The following is a 17,265-nucleotide window of genomic DNA, read 5'->3' as shown; positions in this document are numbered from 1 at the left end:
ATAGTTACGTCACGCTGTTGTCTATTGACGACAGCACAATGTTCAACACAACCACACCCTTAGTTCTAATCAAAAAGCCACAAAACCTGGAACTCTGTGCCTCCCTCTGAAACTGGAACATATGAAAAGAATAACCATTCACAGCCAAGGATTCTGAATGTGTTTATTTTCAGGATTTTTACACATGTGCTTTAAGTTTCTTGATTTTGAAATATAGAAGTAGTGCATTTTGTAAGGATTAAGAGTTTTGTTTTTCTGCCAAAGACCATATTGCAAAATGTATTTGTGTTATTTTTAACAATGATATTTTAAAAAATAATTTTTCTTAGGAAATACACACATATAGATTAATACTGGCTTTGGATTCTTTAATATTATGTATAATTTCTTTCATTTGTGAAAGATTTAATGCTATTTTTCCATATGCAATTTTTCAAATCATTTTTTGTGTTTGATGGAATGTTTGTTTAAGATAACCACATACCACAGGGAAAACGTTGCACGTCAGTGGGAACCCAAAATCTGAGTAAGAATTTTCTGTGCTTTCAATCCCCCAAATAGAAACGCACATATCTCTCATTACTATGTGTGAAAATGGGTAGGAAATTCTGCCAAAAGATGCCGGCACCCTTACCAAATATTATTCGCTTAGTAATATTTTCAGTAAAGATTAAATATTCATTGAATGAAGAGAAATTTGACAAAAATTGTTCTTTGTGTTTACCTTCATCAACAATCAATTAATGCAATCAACATTCATAAAGTTTTCAAAAAGCTCACCTTGTACTTGCGTTCCTTTTCAAATTGTTCTTCAAATAACTTCATTTTCTTTTTGATATTCTGAATTTTTTTAGTCAGCTGTAGTTGAGCTGGATCTTCCTTTTCATCATCTCTGGAATCAAATGATGATCTTCGAGGCCTTAAAATGTCATTAAAATAGTTAAGAGGAAGTTTAAGGCTTTCACTTAAGGTGAAGAAGAAATATAAAATCATTAACCAAAACCTCTCACTAGTCATTTACTTGTCGACAAACAATAATCGTATCTTGAAATAATTAGAAAGATGCAGATTATTGTGGAAAGTATATACCAAATGCATTTAAAATACACTAAAATAAAAACAAGGTTGTGATAGTCGGTTTATGGAATCAATGATTTGCCCAATCAGACTATGTGATCAAATTTTGAAATGGACAACCATAGGGTCATTAAAATCAGCCCCAGAGCACCTGGGATAAAGAAATGCCAATGGCCAAAACAATCACTCCCAAATTTAAGTGCAAGCACAGGCAAATCTATAAATGAGAACTACATAACAACCCCATCATAAATTATTGCCACTGTCACTAGAAAACTGCATGAGTGACTACATTGGGCTGTTAAATTGTTAAGTGGTTAGTTAATTGATTAAGTGAATTAGCTAGTGGATCATTCTCTGGTCTGCAGTTTAAGTGAGGAGAAGAGGGAATCAAATATTTAATTTCTGTACAAAAAAATGTGCAGTTCAAGAATCAAATCAGTTGTCATAACCATGCTAAAAATAGAAGAACAGTAACCAAACAATAGAATTGACATCATGGAAGAGGAACAGGAAGGAAAAATTGAGGAACAAATGCAATGATAATTACAAACTATACCTGAAGGTGGAAAGTCCTTTCAGTGAGGCAGTTATTGAATCAAATTCATCTAGAAAGCGCTGTCTATGACCAAAATTAAGGTAACGACGGCATAACATAGGTTGTGGGTCTTCTTCAAGTGGATGGTTAGTCAGTCTTCCTGCCTGTGGTGAAAGCTGTGCCTCTCCCATTTCATACTCATATTCATCCTGCCATGATTTAAATGCAGGAACAGGATCTACACAAAAAACCAAAGTTAACAATTATACAAATTCAACACTATTGTAAAGGTCAAGTGAGAACCAGGTCAAAAGAACCTGTAACATAAGAATTAGAAGTTCCAACAAAAATATACCAATCTATTTCATTAAGACAGTCATAACTTAGTTTATACCCTAAAAATAAATTCATGTCTATTCCACCTTACCTGCAAGTCTATGGCCATAGTGGACAACATAGAGCCTACAAGCCAAATCTAGACTATGGAATGATTCCATTCAGCCTGCTTCAATAAGCCAAGAAACACAATGCTCTCTGCTTCTCTACCCGTACTTACCTACAGCGGTAAATTGATTCCATAAGCAGTATGTTATGCATCATGGTCTATGATAGACTGTATGTAACTTATTCTGTCTATCAGTAACATGAACCATTATGTTGCATATCAATCAAAAGTGAGGAGAAATTTGAACCCTGGGAGGCAGTCAGCTAGAGGATTAAGTTTTCTCTTAAAACAATTAATTATACTTAATTCAACAATATTTAATTAACTTAATTCAGAGACATGCAAAATACCTGAAATTTTTCTCTCATTGTTGAAGAGATTCTTCTCTTCAATTAAATGAATGAAGCCACTAATCTTAAATTAACCTGCTGTGGCTTCAGATTCCAGATTTTCCCCAGAGTAACTTTTGAGAAACTGCAGGAAAGATGGCAATAAGCCAAAATGGCTCAGGAGAACAAATGGAATGATGGCATTCAAGACTTCTGAAGTAGTTCAAGATTTATGATTTTTCAAGGAGCTCTCAGATTGTCAATTTTGCTCCACCCACACAAAAAGTAAATCACTGGCCCATGGGCTAAAAAAAGCAAAGTCAGGGAAATACTCTATATAAAAATATTGATTCCCACTCAGTCTGGGTAACCTTCCAAAAAAAATTTCAAAGATTTCTACAACTATTATTGTATTCCGTCCATCCAGCTTTATGAGACCTGGAGTAGGAAATCCCCAAGTATTGACTCATTGCTCAAGACACTCCTTATCATTGTCACATGGCAGAAGCCGCAAAATAATGAATTCTAACAACTGAAATACTATTAAACCAGACAGAAGAACTATCTAACAAGTCCTCTTGTGGTTAGAATCTACTGTATATTTTCAGTATCTGATAGCTTTGTCTCAGGCATTTTCATCTTCCTCCATACCTTGGCAAGATCATATTTTTCATTATAAATCTATCAATTCTTTCTGAAAACTCACTGTCTAGAAAACTCCATAATTCCAGAATAAATATAAATACCTTCAGCCTCTGGAGTTCAAACAAAACCAGAAATTTTGACTGATACCAATTATGCCAACCTCAGATCAGCAATGCTGCACAGAAAAGTGACACATGACCCATACAGATCAGCTACTCAACAAACTAAATTTAGATTAGATCACCTGTAGTGATGCAGTCACACAAGTTGGTGCCCAAACACCGGAACAGCAGGTTCAACAATCCTGCTGTATGATTTTTAATCATGCCAGTCAGTACAAGCTGTATCTGCATATATGGTATTATTTTTTGAAATTAGAATGGAGAATAATCAAAATTTTGCTCCTTTCATGAACTTGCAACTAGTCAGCTGAGACCATAATAAACAGTTATCAGGGAAAAGTAACCAATCCCTTCTGTCAGAATGGGAACAAAGAAATTCAATCTATTAAAATACATTAAGACTCTTAAGTCTTCAAGATCAATTTTAAGCAGCATGATCCTTTATATTTTACAATATCTGTTAATTTTATGATTTATTTAATTGATTATTTAAAAAAAATTAAACACTCCGAGTAACTTTCTTGCAAGAAGGTGGCTGGACCACTCAGACTTCCTTCCAAATACAGTACATAGTCTGATGAAGATTATTAAAATTAATAGTTGTATAAGAGCCCAATTTTAGAACTGACTTTCAGCTCCTGTATTTCAATGGGGATCTCCATCCCAACTTTAATGTTGGCTGCCAGTGTAGATCTCAGTTACCCATGCTAATTATGACTGTATACAACATGTACCAACTTTCAAATAAATGTAAAAGTTGAAGTTTGTGTACAAGGGTTAGAGCAGTATATCAAAAGCTGACAGCAACAAATAGCAAGATGAATCTTAAAAAAGGTAAAATTTGCATTGTTCACACTGTTATCATTATTGTTCAGAAAAATACAGAACTAGACAGCTTTTTAAAAATTGTGGCATTTCATGGAGTAATTAATTGACTAGGTGGTAACTTGGGACCTCAAGGTTGTGTAATAAATTAGAGAGCGGATTTCTCTCCTTATTTAATGTCTATATTAGCTACAAACCAGCAGAATAAATAAGTACAGACTGAAATTCCATACTGAAGTTAACAAAGTTTCAAGTTAGATAGTAAGTGCAAAATTCATAGATCATGTTTTTACAAATGGAGAGATGAAATAAAGGAATGGTCAAAATTTCTGAAAAAAATAAACCCATACACTGGAGCCTGGATGTACTCAGTTTTAAGAGACCATTTATTTGATTCTTCCATCTGCAATTTATTCTTTACCCAACTTTGGAGCACTAACTTACTATTTCAAATGCTGTCATACATAATCACAACTAATTTAGTATTAAATATCGAAGAACTTTTTAATAACTCCATCAAATAATTTTTAAGAAATATTTTAATTCATGCTACCCATTTTATTAACAATCCAATTATAAAACTTAAATGTAACTTAAAGTACAGGAAACTAAAACTCATCTATGTTCAACACAGGAGCGAAACAATGACTTGATTTTCAAATCATCTCTTCAGCTCTTGATAGGTTCACAGAAACAATCTTCTTGAGATAGTTTTTCAAAATTCATGCCTAGATGATTGCTTTATTATGGCTGTTTGGGTTATACAAATACATCCTTACAGAATTCACAATTCACAACCCAAAATTTTGATACACTGAATAAGATTCGCTCTTACAGGATTTTTCATGGGAAATAAATAAACACAAAATGTGAAAGAAACTACAAATTGCGTTAATTTTTATTTTAAACACTACTGTGGGACAGTAAGATTAGATATGATGTCACTGCGTTGATTGGATTGGCAGTCACAGCTCAGTACCTGCTTTGCCATACCCCCTTACAACCAGATCAGCCATGATCTTATTGAATGCTGGAGCAGGCTCGATGGGCCAGATGGCCTGCTCCTGCTCCTATTTCTTATGTTCACTCCAGTCTGTGTATAGTGAACAGGTATCTCAGTGCAGCACTGCCCTACTCTTTGTCTGAAGTATTTTCTCTGATGCGCTGTACTGTGGGGAGCACTGTAGCCATGATTAATCCCCCAGCCTTTACTCCACTTCTACAAAGTCACCTTGCTTTGACCAATTATCCCCTCCCCTCTCCCAAGCTTCTTCTGTATAGATTCTTCAAATCCCATCCCCTTCCCTCGCCATTTGTTAAGCCTATTCCTAACCTATGAATATTGCACATCACAGAAAATAGATCAAGCTGAAGAGCGTGATAGTGCTGCTCTCAGAGATGTTTGTTCATGCCCAGAGACGGTGAGGGAATGGCAAAGGAGGGATTCAGTTGTGACTGTTGACCCAGCTGATGCACTAACTCACATCTGAATCGTAATGCCACGCATTATTGAGCAAATGACACAATTTATTTCTTTTGCTCAAGACTTGTATGACCCCTGTCCAAATGTTGGCCCCAGCTGTGAAATAACTAAGATGGGTCAATTTGTTACTGCCAATAAAATAGCTTAATGAAAGAATAACTTCCCATATGTACATTTTTCACCTTCTAACATGGAATTCAATGGGGAAAGGTTTGTTACAGAATATAGCAATACAGACAGATTTCTAGGGCTGCAATACTTCTGTAATGAAGGAGCCACAAGCACAGTTAGCAAAATATTAACAGTGACAGATTTTTTTAAAATGATACTAAGCTTTGTAGCTTTATGTAATTGTTCTCATTTTTCTTCCATTCTCTTCCATTTATCCCACAAATCCTATTTGACAGGATTATGCATAAGCTTTCTTGCAGCCATTTAATGTTCCTTGGTTTTATCACACAAGAACAGAAAATATTTTTCCCCCAATCATGGACCACTAAGGTTGGTTTCAAAAGGGAAAGCTACAAATAGGGTTGCTTCAGTTTTATGTGTAGACTATCTTTTTAGTTAATTTTGCCAGGAATACGTCTTCCAAAGAAGACATCAAAATTTCTGCTACGTGACTAAACTGTGCAAGTTCTGCAAAATTAAGTCACTTGTGTGCATCATACTGCAAGCGAAAATCTTGATTTCAGAATCAGTTCCTTGATTACTAAATCTAATACAAAAATAATCTTCATTGTAATGTAAAATTTAGTGTGAATAAATTTAAGTTTACAGTTGGAAATGTCATGTTTTTCATTTAATACTTAATATTTTTTATATTAATTTTCAATGCTAAAGTAAGTTAAAATATTTACTTTACAGTTGTCAAAAGTATCAATCATGCTTCATAATAAGACCTCAAATCCCAGGAGTCAGAATGTTTTAAACTAAAACATATTTTCTTCTTGTACTTATCAACACTTCAATCCCTACAAGCCTGTGTTTTCCCTTACCCATGCTCAAAACATTGATCTTTATGAATGTTGCCACATATTCTATATTGCCTTCCTTTTCCCACTTTCTAATCCATATTATTCATGATTAGGTCTGCACAATTGTGGTAACATCACAATCAAATTAGGTCCAAAAAAATCCTATTTTTGATATCTATGGTCAGGCTGTAAGTAGCTAGCTGTTAGCATAACACTACTACAACATCAGTGACCCAGACTCAATTCCACCAATGTCTGCTAGGAGTCTGGATGTTCTTCCTGTGACTGCATGTGCTGCCTCTGAGTTTCCTCCCGCATTCCAAAGACGTACGGGTTGATAGATTAATTGGTCAAATGGGTATAAATGGGCAGTGCGGCTTAGTTGGGCCAGAAAGGCCTGTTACAATGAGGTATCAAAAATGGAGCCATTTCTGCAATTCAGAGTTGAGAGGAACTTCAACAGAATATAACCATGGAGACTACAGCACAGAACAGGTTCAGATCTGGCTTTATCAAATTGCCTGACCAATAAATTATTAACTTTACTTGTAGGCTATCAATAAAGCAAAAGCAATGATAACTAGATGTAGAGTCTTTTTCTGCAATGAATACCATCGATGATCTAAACTGTAGACTTGCATAAAAATAAAAGAAATTCAGTACATAAACAAAAAATCAAATATATACACAAACTAGAAACCATTTTCATTTAAGTACCAGTTCCAAGCAGTGTATAATTTTAGAAAGATTACTATATTAGTTCAGTGCACGTGAATCACAGAACACCTTTAATTGTGGTACTTACATAATGAATTCTAGCAGCTTATGTTTTCGAAGGGTTAAAATTTAGTTTTCAAAAAGGTTCCATTTCCCATGATTATTTTTAACTACCCAAATCAATTAGAATTCCTATTTCTAAATGCTGGTTGATTGAATGCAGATTGATGCCAAAGCATACTTACCATCCCCATCTCTTTGAAGATGCATTGTTTTGAAATCAATGAAGGGAAAAGTGATTGTACATGGCGCTAATAGAATAAAAAAAATGGCAAAAATACTAGTGTGAGCAGCAAGCAGACACAGACACCCCATAAAACACAAAGTAAAGCAGAAAACTATCAAACTTTTTTCACTATCCAAGTCAAAACAGGATTTGTTTGCTTTTATGGTAAATATACATCATGAATTAAAATAATGTGTAAAGGCACTATGTAGCTTACAGCAATCAACTTATGGTTTTATATTAATACAATTCCTTCCACAGTGAGTGCAACTTTGCAACATTTAGTTTAGTTATTCTGGGGCATGGACCATATAAAAAAGTAAACTTTAGCACTAACAGACATTAGTTTTACCTTATCTGAAAGTCACAAGGTCATTGAAAATACAGTTATTTCCTCACCACCCCGCACCTGGAATTGCATTTGTTGCCAAGACATTAATTCTCTCTTACAGCACAATCAACATTTCTCAAAATAGTTGCCAAATATTCCTTTATATTTCAATGATGACCAGCTCCAGAAAGACCTTTTGTCTTCCTCAGAACAGTATCAAGAAATTTAGAGTTATTTTTCCTACACAATCACTTAAGCTCAAAACATTTATTTTGCAGCACTATGTCAAACATTTCTTTAAAGTGGATACATAGAATATTAAATTAGCACTATCAATTTTTTTTGAATGATAGCCAATCTCATATCAATACTACTGGATCCCATTAGCTTTGGATCAGATAACTAAGATCAACTTCTTCCATTCTGTAATGAAGACCAGCAAATCCCTTGGGTTACCACTTGCACTGCACATTGGCATTCTGCATTGTCTAAACCAGCAAGCCAAGATGCCTCCATTCATCAAAGTTTCCCACATTTTCATGTTATAAAAAGGTGTCCCCCCCCCCCCCAATTCTTCCTGTGAAACTGAATAAACTCTATTTTCTATGACTGAAAGATATTAGAGACAGGGAGATGCAGTCATAAAAGAAGTCCTAAAGTATGGCAGACAATTTAAAATAGAGTTGTTAAACTGGGAGACAATACAAGTCAGACATCAATGAGCAACGGCCAAGCAGTGCTCGAAGCACATCAGAAAATGGATGAACTAAAGGTTACAAGGTAAAAAGCTCAATAGTAGAACATAGGAAACCAAGGACTGAACTACAAAAAGATGTTTGAGAACTTCAAATGAGACAAGACTGGGGAGACAGATAATGTTACAAAGGTAAACCTATGCAGCTTTGGTGCTTGAGAGAACCTTGTGTCAGAAGTTCAACTCCAAGGTCGTGAACAGCCTGGTTCTGCCTTCAGGTATGGCCAGGGACAGGGAAGGACTGAAGAAGCAAAGCAGCCATTGATTGAGGAATGTAACTTCATCAGGGGATCAAAAGCAATGTCCTCAATGCTGAAGGAGAAGAAATGTCTACTTATGTAATACCACATGTCAGATAAGCAGCATTACAAAAGGTGGAAGAGGCAAGGTATATTGACTTTCATGAAACAAAATGGGATCTTGGGAGATGCACAACAAATGGAAAAAAGGATGGAGTCAAGAATAATTGGCCACTCCAGAAGTAATGATACAAAAGAGGTTATTGCAGCTAATCTTCTAGATGTGCTAAATGAAAGTAAAATTGACCTGTTAACACAGCCTGGGAATTGTAGAATAGCCCTATTTGGACAGAGAAAAACTGTAGTTAGAGCATTGCATATTCACTAATGTTAATAGTTGCAGACAGTTTGAAAAGTATGAAGAGCAAAAATTAACAAAAAATAATTACATTGAAACCTTCAATCAAGGGTCCTCCTATATCGAGGCAGAGCCAGAAACTAAATCTAAGATTCAACATGCAACTGTTTAGCATGACTTTAGAAGATACAATATTTTCAAGATCTTTGGATAAAAAATATAATACAAACTAAAATAGTTTATTGAATGCCTTATGCCCAAATAATTCTGTAAAATAAAATGCTTCCAATAACTGCTAGGGGCTACTTTAAAAAAAAGCTGTCATGTATCCTTTAACTGGGTCTTCATATTCGAATAAGATAAGGAAGTATAATTTTTATAAAAATAGAAACATAGAACACATACCATTCATTGTAGAGAAGGAAAAATTAAGACACAAGGATAAAACAAAATGCAATTGTTTTTCAGAACTAGTGAAATTACAAAGTCAGCAACTATGATTTTAAATGTTGTTCAAACAGGTTCCCCTTACTAAACAAGGCTTACATATACCTGTCCTAAGAGCAAAAACGATGTGAAGTTGAACATCACCAGAGAAGTCTGAGGTGGTACACTTTGGAAGGACAAACTCCAAGGCAGAGTACAAAGCAAATGGCAGGATACTTGGTAATGTGGAGGAGCAAAGGGATCTGGGGGTACATGCCCACAGATCCCTGAAAGTTGCCTCACAGGTAGATCGGGTAGTTAAGAAAGCTTATGGGGTGTTAGCTTTCATAAGTCGAGGGATAGAGTTTAAGAGTCGCGATGTAATGATGCAGCTCTATAAAACTCTGGTTAGGCCACACTTGGAGTACTGTGTCCAGTTCTGGTCGCCTCACGATAGGAAGGATGTGGAAGTATTGGAAAGGGTACAGAGGAGATTTACCAGGATGCTGCCTGTTTTAGAGAGTATGCATTATGATCAGAGATTAAGGGAGCTAGGGCTTTACTCTTTGGAGAGGAGGAGGATGAGAGGAGGCATGATAGACTTATACAAGATATTAAGAGGAATAGATAGAGTGGATAGCCAGTGCCTCTTCCCCAGGGCACCACTGCTCAGTACAGGAGGACATGGCTTTAAGGTAAGGGGTAGGAAGTTCAAGGGGGATATTAGAGGAAGGTTTTTTACTCAGGCAGTGGTTGGTGCGTGGAATGCATGCCTGAGTCAGTGGTGGAGGCAGATACACCAGTGAAATTTAAGGGACTACTAGACAGGTATATGGAGGAATTTAAGGTGGTGGGGGGGTATATGGGAGGCAGGGTTTAAGGGTTGGCACAGTGTGCTGAAGGGCCTATACTGTGCTGTACTATTCTATGTTCTATCACAGTTTGCAATTAAATCGATCAGAAAAGGTTGCAGCAGTGCTCGGTGGAGGTGCTGGCTATTACAAAGTAACTTGTTTTAAATGCACAGTGCTGCTTTTGAAGTGTAGTAAGAAGTTACCACAATTTTACAGAATAATGAAGTTCAACACCAAAAGCCTTATTGCCATATAGTCTATATTCCTTAATGCATGAATAAATGACTGAATAAAGAATAACCACAATGTTAATGTTACAGTAAAATTAATGATTGCTAACATACACTTTTCTTCCTCTCAAAAATATAACCACAGCGCTAGTCTTTTTCAAAACCTAATGGCAAGATTCTTTAAAATGCCTTCCCACCTGAAAGGTATCTGCAGAAATCAGTCCTCAACTTAAATAAAAACAATTTTTGGATGTGTACAACAAGCAGATGCAACAATATAGGTGAATTTACTACAAGAGGCCTAGCACCAAACTTCATTTATTTAACTAAACCTTTCAAACAATATGTTGATGAAGCATATCAGGTTTTTGCCGACAGCTGGTAGCTACCCAACATTAATGAAAATTTGTCAACAAATGATTATGCAGTAAATCATACCAATTAGCATCCTTTAATACTTTGGATTTTTGTAGAATACTTGCTAATGTGGTTCATTTCTCATGTCTCTTAACAGGACCCTGCTAAGCACAGAAACCTAACAACAAAACAGCTACAAGGATTAATGATTAGAAATAATTTCACCCAATTTGTTTTTGAAGAGGGAAGGAATAACAGGAAGACATTAATAGATTAATATAAACAATTCTGACTTTTGTGATCAAGATCTTGTCATGTAACATCAAGTATTCAAAAGCTAATTTTCACAAATGAACTAATCTACAGAATTATTTCTTCCACCAGTTTTCACTGCTTTAACCATGAATTCAAGACTGGCCTTCCATTCCATGGATCTTGCCTAAACACCATCTTCCTAGTAAAACAACAGCTTTTAAACCAAGTCCAGTGCCCTAGTTTCAGTTCCCATCTCTCCCACCAATTACAGCTGTGCTTGCAAACAAAAATTCTGCAGGTTTCAAACTGAAACTTCATTACAATCATAAACTATTCTCCACTGGCTCAGCTGCACAACAGAAACTGTTCTTCTCCTCAGTAAAATACTACAAAGTAATACATATTGGTACCTCTCATTTCAAGGACAGAAAGCACAGGCTTACTTAGACAATACTATGACCAAATCTAACAATTGGCCTCATTCTGCTTCTCTGTAAAACCACAAACACAGTATGTTGTAATGCCCAGAACTTTTTATATTAATCCAGTAACAATTGTTAGAAAGTAAATCAGAACAAATTACAGGTCTTCAAAATTCAATGACCTTCACAATGCACAACATTCTGCTTGTTTTGCTGTGACTAACAACACTTCAGTGTTCCTTGCTCTTTTCCAGCTTACCGAGAAGCAAATTTCAGTTTGTTCAAATATCATAGAAACATATAAAACCTACAGCACAATGCAGGCCCTTCGGCCCACAAAGCTGTGCCGAACATGTCCTTACCTTAGAAATTACCTAGGTTTACCCATTAGCCCTCTATTTTTTTTGAGCTCCCTGTACTTCTCCAGGAGTCTCTTAAAAGACCCTATTGTATTCGCCTCCACCACTGTTGCCGGCAGTCCATTCCACACACTCACCACTCTCTGTGTAAAAAACTTACCTCTGACATCTCCTCTATACCTACCTCCAAGCACCTTAAAACTGTGCCCACTCATGCTAGTCATTTAATGTTAGTTATTTTAATAACTATTTAGTATTCTACATAAATTCATAACTTTTAATTTATGCTACTTTTTCATACTTTCACTAATCTCTTTAGTCTCCATAACACAGCTTTTAGTGATAACTTTTTTTTTTGAAATTTTAGGTATCAATATAGTGTCATGCATATTTTAATTTCATCTTCAACAGTTAACTCTTCTCTTGATTAATCTAAGTGGTTTAAAAGTCCTTTTTTACCACTTTAGAATTAAGTTTTGGATTTCAATCAGAAGTTTTGAGTTTTAAAAAAAACTAATGTGTGTAAAATTACTTGGATAAAACTGAACTATACTTCTTACTGCTCCAAGTAGGAGAATGGTCAAGATTGAAGACAAAACTAAGTTATACTGTATTTCTTAGGAAAGGGGGCACACGAGCCAAAAATAATCTCTCCATTGAAAAAAAACCAGCAGTGTGACAAACATTTCAAAACATTTCTCAGATTTAGAGTGACTTTAATAAATTTAACACCAGTAATGTCACACAAAAAACAAGAGAGGAGTTCACAACATCAACCTTAGCTGGGGACATGAGCCTGTAGATACTGGAATCAGCAAAGTAAAAACAATATGTTGGAGGTACTCAGCAAGTCTAGCTGCAGCTGTAAGGGAAAGGAATTGTTGGTGTTTGGGATGGAGATCTTGCATCAGAACTGAGAATGGAAAGGGAAGATAAGCAGTATGAGGAAGAGGAAGGGTCTGATAGGTGGATAAAGGATGGATCAAGAATGACAGAGGGTTGAAGCCAGGCAAGAGAGGGAGAGGGTGAAGGTAAGTACGGGAACTGGAGATTTGATAAACAGGAACACAAATACTACTGTGCTGGAATCTGATGAGGAACCATTAGGGGAGAGATGAAGGGCAGGTGGAGACAATGGGGGACGAGTGAAACACGTGCACAGTGGGTGGATTGGGGGGGGGGTTGAAAATGGGTGATTGGGGGCTGGAGATGAATCAGAGGAAGAGATACGTGGTAGACTACCCAAATTGAATTATAGGATTATAGGGCAGTGGTAGAGAAGCTATAGAAGAGGAACTGAGGATAGAACAGTTATGTGTATTTGGAAAAGCAAAGCCTGCTTTAGATAGAAGGTCTTGTCTTACAAACTTGAGGTGTTTTTGTTTAAAAAAGGAGTTAGCAAAGCAGCTTGGTAAAGTTAAGTAGTGAAAATTATCTACAGAGACTTTAATAAGGCATTTAAATAAGGATGCCATCTTATTGTAAGTTGGCTATCCTCCAATCCTCTGGTACATATTGTAATTTAGAGCAATTTATAGTTTCATTATATGTATTGCATTGTATTGCTGAATTTCACGACATGTGTCTGTGATAATAGACCTGACTCTGATTCAGAGCAGCAGTATAAGGCTGTTATTCTGACTGGAGCTCTAACATCAGTGGTGTTCTGCAAGGATTGGTGCTGGGACCTGTTGTTCATGATATAGCAATGATTTGGATGAAAATGTAGATGGGTGAATTAGCTGTTTGAGGATGACATCAAGATTGGTGGAGTTGAGGACAATGTCAAAGACTATCAAAGAATAATGTGTGATATAGATCAGGGGTCCCCAACCTTCTTTGCATTGTGGACCGGTTTATTATTGACAATATTCTTGCGGACCGGCTGTCCCGGGGGGGTGGGGGGGGGGGGGGGTAGGGTTGCCAACGGACAAGAGTAGCAGTCAAAGACGTTGTGATTACCCCGAGAAAAGCTACAATGACCATGAAGCCTTGCGCGGGCACCAGTGCGCATGTGTGTACATGCTGATTTTTCTTCTACAAATAATCTTGACCATTCTGTACGGGGGGAGGGGGGGGTGTTAATCACGACCAGAATATAGGTGATAAGTGGCTAATACACTTAATTCTGTTTCTAAAAGGATTTACCTAACGAATTTAATATTAAACACACAGCGCATATTTTCCTCGCATGAATATAGTGAGAAGTCAATTATCAGGGGAGGAGGACAGGGAAGCTTGAAGTAAGTGTTGAACGAACTTCCAGTAGAAGTGGTAGGGGTAGGTTCGATATTATCATTTGAAGAAAAACTGGAGAGGTATATGGACAGGAAAGGAATGGACAGTTATGGGCTGAGTGCCTAGGTGAGAGTAGCGTTCGGCATGGACTAAGAGGGCAGAGATGGCCTATTTCTGTGCTGTAATTGTTATATGGTTATACAAGTCACTTATAAGTCAATAGCATCATAACATTTTAAGTAACTTTGGATATTAAACACACAGCACATATTTTCCCTGTATGAACATATAAAATCATTGCAACACACCAATATTGCTGTATCAGTGGGAGCCCTTGGTGCCATCGAGGGGTGATGGGAGACAGCGATACTCGAAAGGGGTTCCTTATGTCCAGTTTATTCCGCAATTTAGTTTTCCTTGCATTCACTGCAGAGATATGTTGGAAATGGAAGCAACGCTTTCAGTGCTTTCGTGGCTATCTCAGAATATTTAGCCTCGACTTTGATCCAGAACGCCGGCAGAGATGTTATGTCAAACATACTTTTCAGCCCGCCGTCATCTGCAAGCTCAAGGAGTTGGTCTCCTTCCCGCACTGACATAGATGATGCGCGGGTAATGACCTCACATGCGTTTAAGTTCAACAGTGGGCATGACAGAGAATGAGGAAAGGTGTGCTGACTCATATCGCCAAATCAGATAATTTCCTCACGGCCTGGTAGCACATGCTTTGTGGCCCGGTGGTTGGGGACCGCTGATACAGATCAGTTACAGATACAAGCAAAGAAATGGCAGATGGAACTTAATCTGGGCAATTGTACAAGGCATTGCACTTTGAGAAGGAAAATGAAAGAAGGTGTACAGTGAATGGTAGGCCCCTTATATTATTGATATACAGAGGGATCTTGAGGTCCAGGTCCATAATTCAGTCAAAATGTCTACCAAAACGGATAAGGTATTACAAAAGGACAGCTTATATCATGCTTGCCTTCACTGGTAGGGCTATCAAGTATAAAAGTAGGGAAGTCATGTTGCAGCTTTATAAAACTCCAGTCAGAATGCATACAGTTCTGGTTGCCCCAATAGAGAAAGGATATGGAGACAGTGGAAAGGGTGCAAAGGAGACTTACCAGGATATTGTCTGATTACTGGATGTGAGCTAAAGAGGGCATCATGACAAACTATCTAATTTCTATAGATGCAAGATAGAGAGCATTCTGATTGGATGTATCGCAGCCTTGTATGGTGACTCTAATGTGCAGAATCAAAAGAGCCTACAGAATTATAGGCTCCATCATGGGCACAACTCTCCCCACCACTGAGGACTTCCCCAAATGGTGGTGCCTCAAGAAGGCAACATAGGTCATTAAAGACCCTGACCATCCAGTATATTGTCTATCATTACTACCAGTAGGGAGAAGGTACAGGGGTCTAGATTCCCTTCCTTACACCATCTAACAAAATCCCTCTTTCAGTGCACACACTCAAAAGTGTTACAAACTCTAGTCTATCCATCACTTTCCCGCAGAAGAAAAATGTTCAAGTCCATTTTGTTATCAAAATCTATTCCACCATGGTGGATATCCTGAGCTTCAAGGGCACCAGAATAACCGAGCACAGGGATCTCATTCAACATGGACACCAACTCCTTAGCATGTATTGCTTTCATGTACCATCTTCGGAATTTTCCTCGATTCTGCCCACAAGTAATATTCCATGTTCCCTCTTTGCTCTCCTGATCTCCATTTTAAGTAGTCCCCTATATTTTCTATACATCTTAAGGGTCCTCCCCATCTTCAATTGTCATATGCTAGTTTTTTTGGTATCTGTTATCCAGTCCTCGATTTCCATATTCCTTGACTTGCAATCACCTTTACAGGAACACACTGACCATGAACCCACTATTCCATATGAAAGTATTTAACATTGGTCATTTATAGACCTACCTCCAAATGGCTGTTCATCATCTACTTTTGCTGGGACCTGTACCAAGCATTGAAATCTGCTCTATCCCCACCCACCTCCCTACCCGCCCCCCCCCCCATTAAGGAACTTGATTTTCAGAACATCCTGTAAAATTTTTTATACCCATCTTGGAACTTATAAGTTATAGTCACTACCTCCAAAATGTTTTCCCACAACAGACCAGTCATTTATCCAACTATCTTTTCGAAGATTAGATCTAGTATGTCTCTTTCCCAGTTTGGCCATCTACTGCACATAAAGAATTACATGGAATTACGAAAGAGACAAATATAGATTTTAGAGATGCACCAGACACAATCTTATTTAACAATGAACCACAAATGGTTTGTCTACCCTTTTTCATGTACACAGTAGATATCTGAAATAATGAACCAGAAGCAGGAATTCAAATTCTTTTGCAGCATCTGTGGAATTTAAATATAGTTGATTAAATAATTCAAAAATACAATTCCCAGCCAGACACAAAATATTTATTCTCAATAAACTTCAGGAAGGGAAATCTATACCCTGACACATATTGGCCTGTTTCAGAAATACAACAAAATGATATAACTGATTCTTAATGGATATGGCCAGACAAGCTACTCAATTTTAAATAATGAGAAATCGACAAACATGGGCTTGTTAATTATACAACAATCTGATTTTGTAACATCCAAAATTAATTTATCAATTTCTTCTTGAGGAGCAGCTAACTCTTGGTAAGTTGGCTTTTAAAATTTTAAAAAGGTCACCCCCCCCCCACTAACATCAAAGGTGCCTATCCCCTTGCATTTTAGAAAAACAAAATTTACATCTCTGAAGACTTCCAAAAAAAGCATAGCTAGTACAAATTTCCCGTTTAGCATGTGGGTGCGGACAGTATTCTAGGCATAGCTGTTTTCATAGTAATGATTATTTTTGATAGAACTGACAGAAAAAAATTGCAGACACAGTTCAGCAAGATGTTACATCTGAAATTTCCTTAATTATTTGTACTGGATTTGGGTAACTACACAAGCATTCAACCAAGCAG

At 36.9% G+C, this 17,265-nt stretch overlaps 1 protein-coding gene across 1 annotated transcript in view; it reads right to left on the bottom strand.

Moving 5' to 3' along the window:
- The window catches only part of LOC140200971 (protein FAM13B-like), a gene marked incomplete at its 5' end in the record, with an annotated part of 150,514 nt that overhangs the window by 46,337 nt on the left and 86,912 nt on the right, over positions 1 to 17,265 (bottom strand). The window contains 3 exons of the mRNA XM_072264611.1: positions 781 to 919; positions 1,637 to 1,853; positions 7,404 to 7,469. Coding sequence (XP_072120712.1) covers positions 781 to 919; positions 1,637 to 1,853; positions 7,404 to 7,469 — 422 coding nt within the window. The remainder of the gene's footprint in view (positions 1 to 780; positions 920 to 1,636; positions 1,854 to 7,403; positions 7,470 to 17,265) is intronic.

This window comes from Mobula birostris, chromosome 7 (assembly GCF_030028105.1).
Source record: "Mobula birostris isolate sMobBir1 chromosome 7, sMobBir1.hap1, whole genome shotgun sequence".
In the NCBI taxonomy this organism is placed as follows: domain Eukaryota; kingdom Metazoa; phylum Chordata; class Chondrichthyes; order Myliobatiformes; family Myliobatidae; genus Mobula; species Mobula birostris.
Note: the sequence above shows the minus strand (reverse complement) of the source record. Positions and strands in the feature narration are given on the sequence as shown.